Raw genomic sequence first — 15,912 nt, forward strand, 5'->3', positions numbered from 1 at the left:
GCAATTGAATGAAGTTAGAGTCCAGTGACACCTTTAAGATCAACAAAGTTTTATTCAAGGTTGAGCTTTTGTGAGTACACACACACTTCTTCAGATACAATGAAATGGGAGAAAAGCGTTTAATATAGACAGGGTTGAGAAAAATAACAAATTAGCATATAACATGATGTAGACATTTTGAGACAAAGCAGGGACAACAAGCAAAGTGCACAGGTTCAACAGCTGTATGGATCCAATTAAGGGGAAACAACATTTGAAGCAATAATGTAAGAGAATCTTTTCTAATTGGGGGGAAGTTAACGTTATGATGCCCATCTGTCTCCCCTCAAGTGTGAAGGTAACAATTGCTATATGTTGTTCTATATACTATACCAATGTTGTTTGTAGAGGTATTGTGTCTGGAAAAATCTATACCTATATATTTCATTCTATTACAAACAGTATTCCATTATATTATTCAAAACAGAGAGATATATGAATGCATAAAAATAAACAGGATGTATAGTCCTTACAGAGGATATATAGTAGAAGTAGCCAAACTTGCTTAATGTAAGACCCACATAGAAAAAACATCAGATGTTTGAGAGCCACAAGACATGAATGTCAGATGTTTGGGAGCCGGAAGGCAGGTAGGCAAATAGATGGAAGCGACGGAGAGAGAGGTGCAAAGAAAGCAACAAACCTTAAATGCATTCTCCAAGCCACCAGCTGGCTTGGCTTGGAGAAGTGATTTAAAGAGGCAAATGCCTCCTCCAAGCCAGCCAATGGGGTGGGAGCTGACAGCCACACAATATGTGTGAAAGAGCCACAGTTTTGGCCACCCCTGATGTATAGAAAAGAGAGAAAAGGGGAGACAGCTAGGAATGCATAAAAATACATACTGTGTAAGAATAGCAAACAGTCAGTTGCAAAATGCATTATTTAGTTGAACACACCAAGCATGTAAAGTCCTTACAGAGGATGTAGAGAGAGAGTTCTTCTCTTCTAGTTCCATCATGGTAACCAAGCCTGAGCAGCCGCAGGGGTACCAACGTCTCCGATTGGCCCGACGGTCGAACGCTGTGCAGGCAGCGTTCTGTCATTGGCTGCCTGCAGGGGGATCACATGACCTCCCAACATGGCGGCGCCCATGCGGCTGTACCGGGTCTGGGGCGACAATGGAGGGTTTTGCAGCGGGGCCCCCAGCAGCCGCGAGCTAGGACAGAGAGCGGCAGTGCCGCCACTAGGAAAAGCCGGCTGTACGAGCACGTGCAAAACGCCTGGACGGCGCGGCCCCGCCTGGACATGGAGGCGCTGAGCGCGCGGCAGGAGGAGGTGGAAGCGGAGCTGGAGAGGCGGAAGGGGCCCCTGGCGCCGGGGATCTTCGACAGATCGTAAGCGCCTTGCAGTGATGTTGGGGGACCTGAGTTTCTGCAGCTCCTAAGGAAGAGTTCTGGGTGTGTGCAGAGAGCGCTGGCACAAATAGTCCCGCGAGGACTTACATCTCCCCTTTAGGGATGCCAGCCTCCAGGTGGACCTGGGGATCCCTTGGAATCACAGCTCATCTCCAGACTACAGGGATCAGTTCCTCTGGAGAAAAGGGATGCTTTGGAGGGTGGACTCTGCAACATTATACTCCACTGTGTTCTCTTCAGGCTCCATCCCCAAATTTCCAGTTTCCTAACCTGCAGTTGCAAGCCTACCCCCATCCCCCGCTGGTGGCCAGGACAGACCTGGCAACCATACTGGTTTTCATTTATCTAAATCCTGTATTACAGTAAAAATGTTAGGGGCAGCTTGCCATATAATAAATAATAATAAAAGCACAGTCAAGCTTTGAATAATACAGTAAAACTTTGAATAAGTGAAGTCACTGTTTGTACTTTCATAATGAAATTAGTAAAGTGTTTATTTATGTGGAACCTGTTAATTCCACCCTTTACTAAGAAGTGTGGCTAGTGTTTGTGGTTTGTGTCCTCCATTTTATTGTTGTGAGAACTTGTGACATAGGATAGGCTAAGAGAAAGAATAACTGCCCAAGGTCACATGGTAGCAGAGTGCAGATTTGAACTTGTCTCTCAGAGGAGCTGGTCTGGTCCTTTGATTGCTCTGCCAAGCTGACATTCTCTCATCAGGCTTGGGTGTCAAGGAGAGATTGGATGAAGCCGGAGCTGTCCCATCTATCATACCATTGGAAGGGGCCTTGTATCTTTCAAATCTATCCCCAACCCTCATTCAGTGCAGGAAATTCAAAGTTAGGACAGCTTGTCCACCCTGTGCCTGAAGACTCCTGGAAGGGAGGATTCTTCTTGCCCCCTGCTTCAGGTAATTGGTTCCATTGTCAAACTGCTCTGTTAAGAAACTTACATTTCTCTTAACATTCAGCCAGCATTTATATACCTGGAGCTTAAGCACATTGGATCAGAGGCAGATAGAGACATTAAATAGCTCTTGAGGAAACCAAGATGAGAGGCCCCAATGGTGATGCAAGCTCAGTTCAGACTCGGCCTGAAGGCATTGTCTCTCTCACTACTGTGAGGAAGAGGCAGTGGGTGAGACAACAGTGGTAATTGTTGCTACTGAGAAGTCTTACTCAAGCCAGGGCTGCTGGGATTGGCAGTATTTGCTCAAACTCTTAGCGCAGCCTCCAAGGTCTATTTCCCAGTGAGATAAACAGCTTGCCCCCTCTTCATTAGATTGAGCCTTGCAGCAGTCCAAAGCAGCAAGAACAAGTCTTTGCCCTCTTCTGTATGACAGCTTGCTGGCATCCAAAAAAACACAGTCCTGCTGTCCTTCAGCCTTCTCTTTCTAGGCCCAATTTACCCAGTTCCTTCTACCTTTCTTCATAGAACTTGTGTTCCAAACATCCCCCCCCAAAAAAAACCATCTTTACTGCCCTCCTCTGAATCAGTTTCACTTTGTTTACCACTGTTTTTGAAGCTTTGTCCTATGAACAGTCCTCCAGCTTTGGTCTGTAAATGTAGACAGAGTAGTACTCTTGATTTTGTAACTTGGACACTGTCCTTCTATTAATGAAGTATTTACCTAGGGCCACAGCTCAGTAGAAACACCTCTGTTTTGCAAGCAGAGGGTCCCAGGTTCAATCCCCAGCATCTCCAGTTACGAAGACAGTAGTGATGTAAAAGACCTCTGCTTGAGACTCTGGAGAGCTGCTGCCAGTCTGAGTAGACAAGACTGACCTTCATGGACCAATGACCTGTTTCAATATAGGGCAGCTTCATCTTTGAAGCCTAAAATGACGTTAGCCATTTTTGTGGCAAGATCTTTGTTTAAAATTTTATTAAAATATATGTGTCCCACCTTTTCTCTTGGCTCAAAGTGGCTCATTTTGGTTGATTTATTCTGAATGTTTTCTTTTTAAAAAAATATTTTTGATACTCTGTCTCTTCACACATGTCCAGCTCCTAACTCTTTGTTTGTAAATGATTGCTTGTCAGCTTGCTACTCGGAAGAGGCTGGTTGAGGTGCAAGAGGAGATCACAGAACTTGAAGTGGAAAAAGCAGAAGTGGCCAGAAGTGTGCGGAATCTTGTGGTGAGTTTGCCATTGTAGAATAATCCCACCAGGAAACTCACAGTCAGTGCAGCAAATCCACCTAGAAAATTTGCAACACTGCTGGAACTGTGGGTACCTCCCTTCCCCTAACATCTTGTTTTGCATTTCTTGGCACTACAGAAGCAGCAAAATTATGACTATTGTCAAACTGTCTGCTGAAGCCACAATTTTAGACTTGTTGAGTTTTTTTGCATATAGCTAGTCGCAATTGCTATATTATGCATTGGGTTTATTTGGGGAAAAACATGTTACCTTGCTGTTTTCTCTTCTCAATTCCAGAAAAACCATGAGGATGATGCTTTGCAGTCGGTAAGAACAGAGTTCCCCTCCCCCTGTTATTTTTGCTCTCTGAATGACTAATCTTGACATTGTTTTGACGAATTATTCCACTCTAAGCACACTGATTTCAACAAGCTTAGAATGCAGTAATGCATGAAGTTCTCAACCTTTTTGATCCTGTGAGCACTTTTGGAATTTTGAGACAAAGTGGAGAGCACCACCCCAAAATGGCTGCCGCAGAGCTAAACCCAAAATAGCTGCTGCAGGAAGTGGACCCAAACACAGTACCTCCCTCCTCACTTTACAAAAGAATCACAAAAGAGAGATAAAAAGTAATTGATAAAATCCTGGTTGGAGGATGGAGGAAGAGAAGGGGGGCTTTAAAAAGAAGGACAGTCTAAAGGGGAAATGGAACGACTCAGTAACTAAGTCCTCCTGATCCTATAAGTGGCCGTGGCTGCTATTTTAGTGGAAAACTCTTTCGTTTGAATGAGGGCAGCCAATAGCAAGCCCTGCCTTACAATGGGCCCTCCCATTTTTGGAAAGTTAACTGGGTGTCAAGAATTAATGATGGACATCCTGGTGGCCATGGGCACCACATTGGGGATCTTTGCAGTAACTCATAGTGCTATCCAAAGCAGAAGAGAGCCAGTTTGGTGTAGTGGTTAAATGCGCGGACTCTTATCTGGGAGAACTGGGTTTGATTCCCCACTCTTCCACTTGCACCTGCTGGAATGGCCATGGGTCAGCCATAGATTTCGTAGGAGTTGTCCTTGAAAGGTCCGCTGCTGTAAATGCTCTCTCAGCCCCACCTTCCTCATAGGTTGTCTGTTGTAGGGATGGGGAGGGGGGAAGGTAAAGAAGATTGTAACCACTCTGAGACTCTGAGATTCAGAGTATAAGACGGGATATAAATCCAGTATCTTCTTCTTCTTCTGAACCCTGTGGCAGTGCCTAGCCATGGCTTATTTGAGCTCAAGCTTCCAGATCTATTTATGGCAAAAAATTATTGATCCAGCATTCTATATTATTACAATGAATAATGTTAATCAGGTAATTATCAGCACAGAGTGGTGTTTTTTTTTTTAAATGTAGCTCTCACTGAAAGTCTCTAATTCAGCATTGCTTATTCAGGTACGATTTATGCAAAGACAGAGAAACAGAGTTAACGTCTGAAACAAATTCTTTTCTCATGAACCAGTCTGAGAAAATAGACCATATTTCACTAAACATTTTGATTTTTGTCCATTAATTATCCCCCACCCCCCAATAAGCTAAAGTGCACTGTTAATACATAATCTGTCTTGTATATTTAGAGCAATATAGTGAACTGTAAATTATTCCACCTCTGGAAATCAGCAAAAAAAGATCAGCTGGTATATGAATTATAGTTCTTAAGAATTAGAAGCCACTGTCTTTGTGAGAGCTTCCTATTGTCACTTTTTCCATTAAGTTCACACTTGCTAAGAGGCCGTGAGGGCCCTTCCAGGTCACTCCAGCCAGACTTAGCATACAAAAATAAGTCCCAAAAGTTGTCCAGCGCTATGGACTTAATGGAAACAGTGATGACAGGAAGCTTTCACAAAGGCAGTGGCTTCTAATTCTTAAGAACTATAATTTCTATACCAGCTGATCTTTTTTGCTGATTTCCAGAGGTGGATAAGCATATGGAGCAGAGGTCCATCAATGGCTATTAGTCACAGCTTATCATTGGAACCCTCTGTCTGGGGCAGTGCTGCTCTGAATTCTTGTGCTTGGAAGGGGGCACAGTGGGAGGGCTTCTAGCCGCACTGGTGGACCTCCTGATGGCACTTGAGGGTTTTTTTGGCCACTGTGTGACACAGAGTGTTGGACTGCATGGGCCTTTGGCCTGATCCAACATGGCTTCTCTTATGTTCTTATGCCTGGGGCAGTGATGCTCTGTATTTTTGGTGCTTTGGGAGGGGGGCAACAGTGGGAGGGCTTCTAGTGTCCTGGCCCCACTGATGGACCTCCTGATGGCACTTGGGGGTTTTTTGGCCACTGTATGACAGTGTTGGACTGAATGGGCCATTGGCCTGTTCCAACATGGCTTCTCTTATGGACCTTCAGGGTGGCCAGGGTACCTGGAGTTTTGTCACCCAGTGAAGTAAGTTTGGCTCTGAGATGTGTTGTTTTCTTCACATATGCTTGGACCTGACATCCTTCTCCTTTTTTCCCCTCCAGCTCCCTGCTTACAAGGCCTTGCGGGAGCGTGGGAGAGAGCTTCGCCTCCAGGTCAATGTCTTGCGCCAAAAGGAGATGGAGTTGGAGGAAGAGTACTACCTGAATGCCCTCAAGCTGCCCAACAGGACCCACCCTGACGTGGTAAAGGGCCTGGAGAAGAGAAACAGTGTAGATCAGGGTGGAAGATTCTAGAATGTTCAGAGCTGCCACAAGGAAGGCACTGCTGTGCTACTCCCCAATGTGTCAGTTTTCCTTTGATAGCGGTGCCCCAAACAGGGCCTCGGGATGATTAGAATTGAGGGGTGGGCTCTTGGAGAAGACAACTTTGTACCCCACTGAATGCTTGCTAGCGTGTGGGTGGAGGGTGGCCCTCACCTGCAAAGGGTTGTCTGCAAGGCTTTTTTTGTAGCAGGAACTCCTTTGCATATTAGGCCACACCTCCCTGATGTAGCCAATCCTCCTGGAGCTTATAGCAGGCCCTGTAAGAAGAGACTTGTAAGCTCCAGGAGGATTGGCTACATCAGGGGCATGTGGTCTAATATGCAAAGGAGTTCCTGCTACAAAAAAAGCCCTGGTTGTCTGTCACATGAACACAGCCGCCCTGAGCCATTCGTGGGAAGGGCGGGATATAAATCCCAAATAAATAAATAAATATGAAGCTGTCTTATATTGAATCAGACCCTCGGTCCATCAAAGTCAGTCTTTTCTACTCCGACTGGTAGTGGCTCTCCAGGGTCTCTGGCAGAGGTCTTTCCCATCACCTCCTGCCTGGTCCTTTTAACTGGAGATGCTGGGGATTGAACCTGGGACTTCTGCGTGTCAAGCAGTTGCTCTGCCACTGAGCCACAGCTGCTCCCCTCTCTGATGTGGCTGTCTTGGGTGAAGGACGACATGCTAGACCTAATTGCCTGAAGTACTGAGATTTTGCAGCAGCGCTACACGCATGCTGCATGCATGTCACAACTGGGAACAAGGAGGGGTTTTGCCTGATGTGGGCAGCACAGCTCGGGTCTTCCAGAATGGTGGAGCATGTGGACCAGACTCAACAGGGTGCTGAAAAGCAGGCTGGAAGGAAGGCCTGAGGCATGAAAAGGAGCACCAGAGCACGGATGATGCTAGGGCTGCATGGAAGCAGGGCTGAATTAACAATTAGGCCAAGTAGGTACTGGCCTATAATTTGCAAGGGGTCCCCAAGATTTTGACTGCCTAGGGGGGCCTCCAGGTTTAATCCAGCACTACTTGGAAGTGTCTGTGCCTGAACCTTTGACCTTTCTCCTCCCAGCCAATCGGAGATGAGAGCCAAGCCCGGGTGGTGGAAGTTGTTGGCGAGAAACCAGGTGAGAAGCTGGGGAGAAAGTTCTTTGGCTCCCGTTGGGGCAAGGAAGGGGTTGGCCACACCTTTCCTAGCAGTTCCTCTGCCTGTGAGCTGCCAAATTTCTTTTTCATTCCTGTCTTAAACCATTTATTGCCTCCTGCTTTCCTTGTTTCAAAAACAGCTTTTGACTTCAAGGTGAAAGGACACCTGGAAATCGGGGAAGACCTGGATATCATACGGCAAAGGTTAGTTTCACATAGTCAAGCCCCCCCTCCCTCCCAGGACAGAAGAAGAAGAAGATATTGGATTTATATCCCGCCCTCCACTCTGAAGAGTCTCAGAGCGGCTTACAATCTCCTTTACCTTCCTCCCCCACAACAGACACCCTGTAAGGTGGGTGGGGCTGGAGAGGGCTCTCACATCAGCTGCCCTTTCAAGGACAACCTCTGCCAGAGCTATGGCTGACCCAAGGCCATGCTAGCAGGTGCAAGTGGAGGAGTGGGGAATCAAACCCGGTTCTTCCAGATAAGAGTCCACATACTTAACCACTACACCAAACTGGCTCTCCACAGGGCGTTCTGCAGAGAAGCCATTCTGGAAGCGTGGGGAAATTCTGTTAAGAAAGATAAGAGCTCCACCTGCTGGAAGAGAACTTAGCAGAGATAGAAAAAGGACTTGCATGCTGTTTTATTGACACCCAACACAATCTTGGGGAGGGGAATGTGTCATGTTGGTACTTATGCTTTACTACTATTTTGTTTTTAGACTTCTGGTTGGTTCTGCAATCCTACCCCTGTTGCATTGTTTACTGATTGTCTGAGAAAGATTGGCTTGGTTAAAGGAAGAGGGGATTGGATAAGCATATGGAGCAGAGGTCCATCAGTGGCTTCTAGCCACAGTGTATTGATGAAACTCTCTGTCTGGGGCAGTGATGCTCTGTATTCTTGGTGCTTGTGGGGGGGGCACAGTGGGAGGGCTTTAGCCCCACTGGCAGACCTCCTGATGGCACTTGGGTTTTTTGGCCACTGTGTGACACAGAGTGTTGGACTGGATGGGCCATTGGTTTGATCCAGCCCGGCTTCTCTTATGTTCTTATGTCTTGGGCAGTGATGCTCTGTATTCTTGGTGCTTGGGGGGCAACAGTGGGAGCTCTTCTAGTGTCCTTCTAGTGTCCTGGCCCCATTGGTGGGTCTCCTGATGGCGCCTGGTTATTGTTGTTTTTGGCCACTGTGTGACACAGAGTGTTGGACTGGATGGGCCATTGGCCTGATCCAACATGGTTTCTCTTATGTTCTTCTGTGACACAGAGTGTTGGACTGTGTGGGCCATTGGCCTGATCCAACATGACTTCTCTTATGTTCTTAAGCTTGTTATGGGGTGAGATTTGAACCAGGGACTTTCTGGAGCATGGTTCATTCTCTGGCTACTGGGCAACACCAGCTCCCATGGTGGTGCTGGGGCTACCCTGGGACAAACACCTTCGAGAATGAATGCAAACAAAATATTCCTAATCTGCCCTCTTTGATTAGCATTATGACTGGAGTTACCCATCTGCGCAGGGCCTGATTCTAATCAGGACTGGAGACCTAGTGCAAGTTCACCTCAAGCAGGGGTCCCCGATCTTTTTAAGCCAGAGGGTGTCTTTGAAATTCTGAAACAGGGTGGTGGGTGCAGCTGCAATATGACTGCCACAGGAGTTGGAGCCAAATGCAAAGTTACTCAAATAGTAACTTCAGGTGGGTAGCCATGTTGGTCTGAAGTAGCAGAACAACATTTGAGTCCAATGGCACCTTGAAGACCAGCAAAGTTTTATTCAAGGTATAAGCTTTCAGGTGCATGCACAATTCCAGGGAAAGAAAAAGTGTGTGTGCGCATGAAAGATTATACCTTGAATAAAACTCTGTTGGACTTAAAAGTGTCACTGGACTCAAGGAGAGCCAGTTTGGTGTAGTGGTTAAGTGCATGGACTCTTATCTGGGAGAGCCGGGTTTGATTCCACACTCCTCCACTTGCACCTGCTGGAGTGGCCTTGGGTCAGCCAGAGCTCTTGCAGAGGTTGTCCTTGAAAGGTCATCTGCAGTGAGAGCCCTCTCAGCCCCACCCACCTCACAGGGTGTCTGTTGTTGGGGGAGAAGATACAGGAGATTGTAAACCACTCTGATTCAGAGAGAAGGGCAGGGTATAAAACTGCAGTTCTTCTTCTTCTAACCGCCCCCCCCCTCCCAGTCATAGTCATAAAACTCTACATTTGTTTTCAGTAAAATGGAATACATATGAAAGAGACAATTAGCGAGGAAGTCTGGCCCAACCGCTGGATTAAAGGGAAGCTCACACATGAGTAGATGAAAAGTTCCGGGCTCCTGCTGTTCACACTGGAGCATGATTCCTGTCGGGTTATCGCTTTCCCAGGACATGAGAGAGATTCCACATGTTCGAGCAAGGTGGTGGGGAGAGGAAAGGGGTGAAGGGGGAAACCAAAAGAACATCCACATGGAAACACCAAATGGTTTAGTAGCAACAGTAGAGAGTGCCTTCAATGGCAGAATCCCAAGGGGGTTCTGACACCTGGTCCCTTTGAGAATCTGGAAGGGGACATGTCCACCTTTTGGGTACTTGCGTGAGACTTACAGGTGGAGGAGAGAGGCGTGGGCTTGGGGGGATGACTGAGCATTGTTGAGTGTCTTCGGGAACAAAAGAGTCCCATGTGATGGGTCCACCAGCCAAGCTTCAGAACAAACGTTTCCAGATGCTCCCAGTCTGTGGAGCAATCCGTAGTGGCCATTAGCTGATTGGGAACACCTTGAATTCCCGGAGCATTGACAAAATAAATATTTGATAGGCAGCTTTTTATTTTCAAGCCCTTCCCTGAGGCGTTTTTCCAGCCTCAGGATGCTTCCTCTGCCATTCCACAAAGCCCTACCTAAGCGTTGGACAAAGGAGGGGGCTGGCCCCTTGTGGAAGAAAGCAGTCATTACCAAAAGTGGCATTCACTGCCTGCTGGCCTGTGTCCAGGAACTGTGGGTTCAGGTTTCCTGGAAGGCATCCTGCCAGCTGGGGCAGTCTGGTTCTGTCTGGCTGGGCACAGGCTGGTGGGTCAAAGCCAAGGCTTGTAACTTTGTCAGCTGCAGAAACAGGAAGGGCCTGTATCCCTCCCTCATGGGGTCCTCCAGAGAAGCCAAGGATACCTTCTCCTACTGTGCTGCTGAATAGCTCTCGGGTTGTTGCTGCAGTCCATTGGCTGATATTTAAGAACATAAGAAGAGCCATCCTGTGTCTCACAGTGGCCAACCAGTTCCACAGAGGCCCAGGCCTTCATAAGAACCTCAGAAGACCCCTGCTGGATCAAACCAGTGGTCCATCTAAGTCCAGCATTCTGTCTCACATAGTGGTCAACCAGTTCCTCCGGAAGGACATTTACAAGACAGAGAGGCCGAGGCCTTCATAAGAACCTCAGAAGAGCTCTGCTGGATCAAACCAATGGTCCATATAAGTCCAGCATTCTGTCTCACGTAGTGGTCAACCAGTTCCTCTGGAGGACAAACAATGGGGCATAGAGGCTGAAGCCTTCTTCTGAGGCTGCTTCTTGGCTCTGGGATTTGGAAAATTAGTGCCTTTAAACATGGAGGTTCCCCTCAGTTACCCAGGGCTAGTAGCCATTGATAGATTTATCCTCCATGATCTAGCTAATCCCTTTTTAAAGCTGTTTATTCTTGTGGCCAGCAAATTCTTAACTGGGGTGAAAGTCAGACAAAAAAAATTCTCACAGGCCATTATTATTTACTTCATTACCACTTTTCTCTCCCATGGGGACCCAATTCTTCTCTGTTTTATTCTTGCAACAACCCTGTGAGTTAGGTTAGAGCGTGTGTGACTGACCCATGGTCGCCCAGCGGCCTTCCATGGGCCAGTGGGAATTTGAACCTGGGCCACCCAGGTCCTTGCCTAGCACTCTAATATTACACTACACTGTCTCTCTCACTTTCTTTATTTGGAGGGGCCATGGCTCAGTGGTAGAGCATCTTCTTACCACACAGAAGGTCCCAGGTTCAATCCCCGGTATTTCGTCACAAAAGATCAGGGAGGAGGCGATGTGAAAGTCCCTTTCTGCCTGAGACCCTGGAGAGCCGCTGCCAGTCTGAGTAGATAGTACTGAGTAGATAGTACTGACCTTGATGGACCAAGAGTTTGATTCAGTAGAAGGCAGCTTCTTGTGTTCATTTTGCTCCAAATGAATGTATCATGAGCTTCCCCAGTGGCTGCAGCTGAGTAGAAATGGCTGCCCGCCTTTAAGGTAGGCCTGGTTTGTCTCCCCCCATATTTAGTTCAGTTTCTGCTCTTCTCAAAGGCTCTGGGAGGGGTAGCTGCAGTTGAAAACAGGCAACTTTCCATTCTAATAATAATAAGATGAAGAAGATATTGGATTTATATCCTTCCCTATACTCTGAATCGCAGAGTCTCAGAGCGGTCACAATCTCCTTTACCTTCCCCCCCCCACACACACACACAACTGACACCCTGTGAGGTAGGTGGGACTAAGAGAGCTCTTACAGCAGCTGCCCTTTCAAGGACACTTCTGCGAGAGCTATGGCTGATCCAAGGCCATTCAAGCAGGTGCAAGTGGAGGAGTGGGGAATCAAACCCGGTTCTCCCAGATAAGAGTCCGTGTCAAAGTGGCTCTCATGCCAGACAACTTGGTGATGTTGTGGCCAATGAATGAGAGTCCAGAGGGGAAGATTTTCTGCATGTGTTTCTATTATGGGGGGTTGAATATCAAGACTGCCTAGTGACGTTTGTGGATGAGAAGCATTTGAACATAGGTCAGCAGTGATGTTACATTCATTATGTCAAAAGTTGTCGCTTCAAAGGGGCTGTGGCTGAAAGTGTTCAGCATCTGCTTGGCATGCAGAAGGTCTCAGGTTCAATCCCTGACATCTCTAGTTAAAAGGATCAGGTAGTCAGTGATGCGAAAGTTGTCTGTCTGAAGTCTATGGAAAGCTACTGCCAGTCTGAGTAGAAGAAGACTGCAGATTTATACCCCGCCCTTTTCTCTGAATCAGAGTCTTAGAGCAGCTCACAATCTCCTATATCTTCTCCCCCCACAACAGACACCCTGTGAGGTGGGTGAGGCTGAGAGGGCTCTCCCAGCAGCTGCCCTTTCAAGGACAACTCTTGCAAGAGCTATGGCTGACTCAAGGCCATTGCAGCAGCTGCAAATGGAGGAGTAGGGAATCAAACCCAAGGCCATTCCAGCAGGTGCAAGTGAAGGAGTGGGGAATCAAACCCAAGGCCATTCCAGCAGGTGCAAGTGGAGGAGTGGGGAATCAAACCCGGTTCTCCTAGATAAGGGTCCGCACACTTAACCACTACACCAAACTGGCAGTGCTGACTTTAATGGATCGGTGGTGTGATTCGGTATTAGGCAGGTTCATCTGTAACCCAAACTCTGACTGTTTCCACAGCTGAAAGGAACAAAAAGGACTTGTCCGTATGAAGGAGGCAAGCTACATATTGCAAAGGGCTTTTCCCACATGGTGGATAGATCTTAATCCCCCCCCCTCTGCTTTTCTCAGGCGCCTGTCCCACATCTCAGGCTACCGGTCATACTACCTCCGCGGTGCAGGGGCCCTCCTCCAGCAAGCCTTGGTGCAGTTCACTCTCCACAAGCTGGTGAAAAAGGTACCAGGAATGCCAAGGCATCAGTTGTGACGGTCTGTCGGGACGACAGAGGAACTATTACAAGCACAACAGAAAACCTCTCTCCCTGCAAAAAATCAAAGGCAACTAGACCAGCGTATATCAACACTCCATATTCAGTATTAATTCAGAATTCAGTATAAATAATGTGTCCATGCAAATAATGAGAAATCATACAACAAATCACCATCCACGACAAGCCACTCTACTGACTCTTTCTTGATGAACAACGGCCACAACAATTGATGGTCTTAGCTGAAGTCCGATGCTCATAAAAAAATGGTCCTTAGGTCGTTTCAAGGCTTAAAGCTCTTCTTCCAGGGACCATCTGTTGTTAGTGTACTGTACAGTAGGTGAATGGTGTCAAGATTCACCTTCCAATACTCTTGTGTGTCTCAATTTATTTTGCCTTTTTCATTCATTCATAATGCATTATGCTGAAATATCTCTGCTAATTTCATTGACATCTGTTCTCCCAATTGGAAACAATCTAAGGACTGGTTTTTTATGAGTGTTGGACTTCAGCTAAGACCATCAATTGGTGTGGACGTTGTTCACCAAGAAAGAGTCAGTAGGAACGAGAGTGGCTTGTCGTGGATGGTGATTTGTTGTATAATTTCTCATTATTTGTATGGACACATCATTTATACTGAATTTTGAATTAATGCTGAATATGGAGTGTTGATATACGCTGGTCTAGTTGCCTTTGATTTTTTGGAAGGCATCAGTCATGGCATGGAGAGAGGGGTTAGAACCTGCCAGGCTGGGTTCTTTCTCCCGGTCAGAAAGAAGGCAGAAATAGCTGCCTGGGGTAAGGATGTGTGTGGAACAGTGGAGGATCTCTGGGTTTACTTCCTGGATGAGGAAAAAAGAAGTACAGGATAGAAAAGGATAGAATTCCTTTACTGGGGGAGTGGGGAGGATATTTGGCTTCTTGGTGTTTAGGAACTGGCTGTGTTTCTGGCTCTACAAAGCTTGGAAAGATCTCTGGGGACTTCGTTCCCTCTCAGGAGAGGGACGCCTTGGGGAACCTTTCAAGATAGGTCAAGGTTTTGGAATCCACTGCCATAGGAGGTGGTGGCGGCTATAAGCATAGACAGCTTCAAGAGGGGGTTAGATAAAAATATGGAGCAGAGGTCCATCAGTGGCTATTAGCCACAGTGTGTGTGTATATATATATATATATGTGTGTGTGTGTGTGTGTGTGTGTATAATTTTTTTGGCCACTGTGTGACACAGAGTGTTGGACTGGATGGGCCATTGGCCTGATCCAACATGGCTTCTCTTATGTTCTTATGTTTCCTTCCACTTCTGGAAAAGAATGGGGTCTTTTGCATTTTGGAAGAGAGGGCTTCTCATCCACACAGTCTACATTATAAAAAGTGCTCCCCATCCGTGAGCATGTGACAAACTGCAGAGTATGTACTCGGTATCTCTTTAACACTGTTCCAAGCCATCCTGGTTTTGCGCTGTTGCCAAAGGACTCTTGCTGGATCATCTGATCCAGCACTCCCTGCAAGGATCCCATTGGCCAGCTGGTCTTGGTTGGCCCACCTGTAATAGATTGCCCTTCCCTGCATTGGGTCACTAGAAACCAGGATCTTCCTTTGGTAAGAACATCAGAAGAGCCCTGCTGGATCACACCAGTGGCCAATCCAGTCCAGCATCCTGTCTCACACAGTGGCCAACCGGTTCCTCTGGAGGCCAACAACAGGGCAGAGAGGCTGAGGCCTTCATAAGAACACCAGAAGAGCCCTGCTGGATCAGACCAGTGGTCCATCCAGTACATCATCCTGTTTCACACAGCAGCCGACCAGTTCCTCTGGAGGGCCAACAACAGGGCAGAGAGGCTGAGACCTTCATAAGAACCTCAGAAGAGCCCTGCTGGATCAGACTAGTGGTCCATCCAGTCCAGCATCCTGTCTCACACAGTGGCCAGCCAGTTCCTCTGGAGGGCCAGCAACAGAGCATAGAGCAGGGGTGGCCAACAGTAGCTCTCCAGATGTTTTTTGCCTACAACTCCCATCAGCTCCAGCCATTGGCCATGGTGGCATCAGCCCCAGCTCCTGGCATAGAGGTTGAGGCCTTCATAAGAACATCAGAAGAACCCTGCTGGATCAGATCAGTGGCCCATCCAGTCCAGCCTCCTGTTTCACACAGTGGTCGACCAGTTCTTCAGGAGGGTCTATGACAGGGCATAGAGGCCAAGGCCTTCTCCCAGTTAGAAGAGCCCTGCTAGATCAGACCAGTGAGGGTCCATCTAGTCCAGCCTCCTATCTCACAAAGTAGCCAACAAGTTGTTCTGGAGGGCCAACAACAGGGCAGAGAGGCTGAGGCCTTCCCCTGATGTTGCCTTGTGGCACTGAGATTCAGAAGTTTAATGCCTCTGAACATAGAGGTTCCCGTTAGTCCCCATTACTAGTAGCTCACTGATAGCTTTGCCATGGATCTGTCTGATCCCCTTTTAAAACAGTCTACACCTCTGGTCATCACTGTCCGTAGCTGTGTCGCTGGTTTGCTCCCTGAATTTCATCTTAAAAGTGGTTGGGGGAGGGGGTTGAGAAGCATACTTTTGGACTTCTCTGGTGGCAGCATATTGACGGGTGTATTTTACTCAACGGACACGGTTCTGACCCCTCCCCCTCTTCCCTCTGTTTCCACAGGGCTTCATCCCGATGGTCGTTCCCGATCTACTCAGAGGAGCTGTCTTTGTGAGGCTTTTCTTCGTTTCCCATGCTTTGAAAACTTTCTTGCAAGCTCACCATTTACAGTGGTGGTGGCTGAACTAGTTCTAGGCAAAGGTTGCACTTTTGATGGTGTGTTCTGGAGCCCGTGTGACACCTTCTATGTCCGTTGAACCAGAGA

The 15,912-nt window shown here is 47.4% G+C and overlaps 1 protein-coding gene across 1 annotated transcript in view; it reads left to right on the top strand.

The window, feature by feature from the left end:
- The first annotated feature begins 1,117 nt into the window (after window positions 1-1,117).
- Window positions 1,118-15,912, top strand: part of SARS2 (seryl-tRNA synthetase 2, mitochondrial) — a 29,198-nt gene continuing 14,403 nt past the window's right edge. Inside the window, 10 exon segments of the mRNA XM_060257521.1 lie at window positions 1,118-1,142; window positions 1,145-1,354; window positions 1,357-1,373; window positions 3,438-3,533; window positions 3,834-3,863; window positions 6,039-6,179; window positions 7,321-7,375; window positions 7,535-7,598; window positions 12,924-13,029; window positions 15,711-15,758. Coding sequence (XP_060113504.1) covers window positions 1,118-1,142; window positions 1,145-1,354; window positions 1,357-1,373; window positions 3,438-3,533; window positions 3,834-3,863; window positions 6,039-6,179; window positions 7,321-7,375; window positions 7,535-7,598; window positions 12,924-13,029; window positions 15,711-15,758 — 792 coding nt within the window.

Source organism: Heteronotia binoei, chromosome 17 (genome assembly GCF_032191835.1).
Source record: "Heteronotia binoei isolate CCM8104 ecotype False Entrance Well chromosome 17, APGP_CSIRO_Hbin_v1, whole genome shotgun sequence".
Taxonomy (NCBI): domain Eukaryota; kingdom Metazoa; phylum Chordata; class Lepidosauria; order Squamata; family Gekkonidae; genus Heteronotia; species Heteronotia binoei.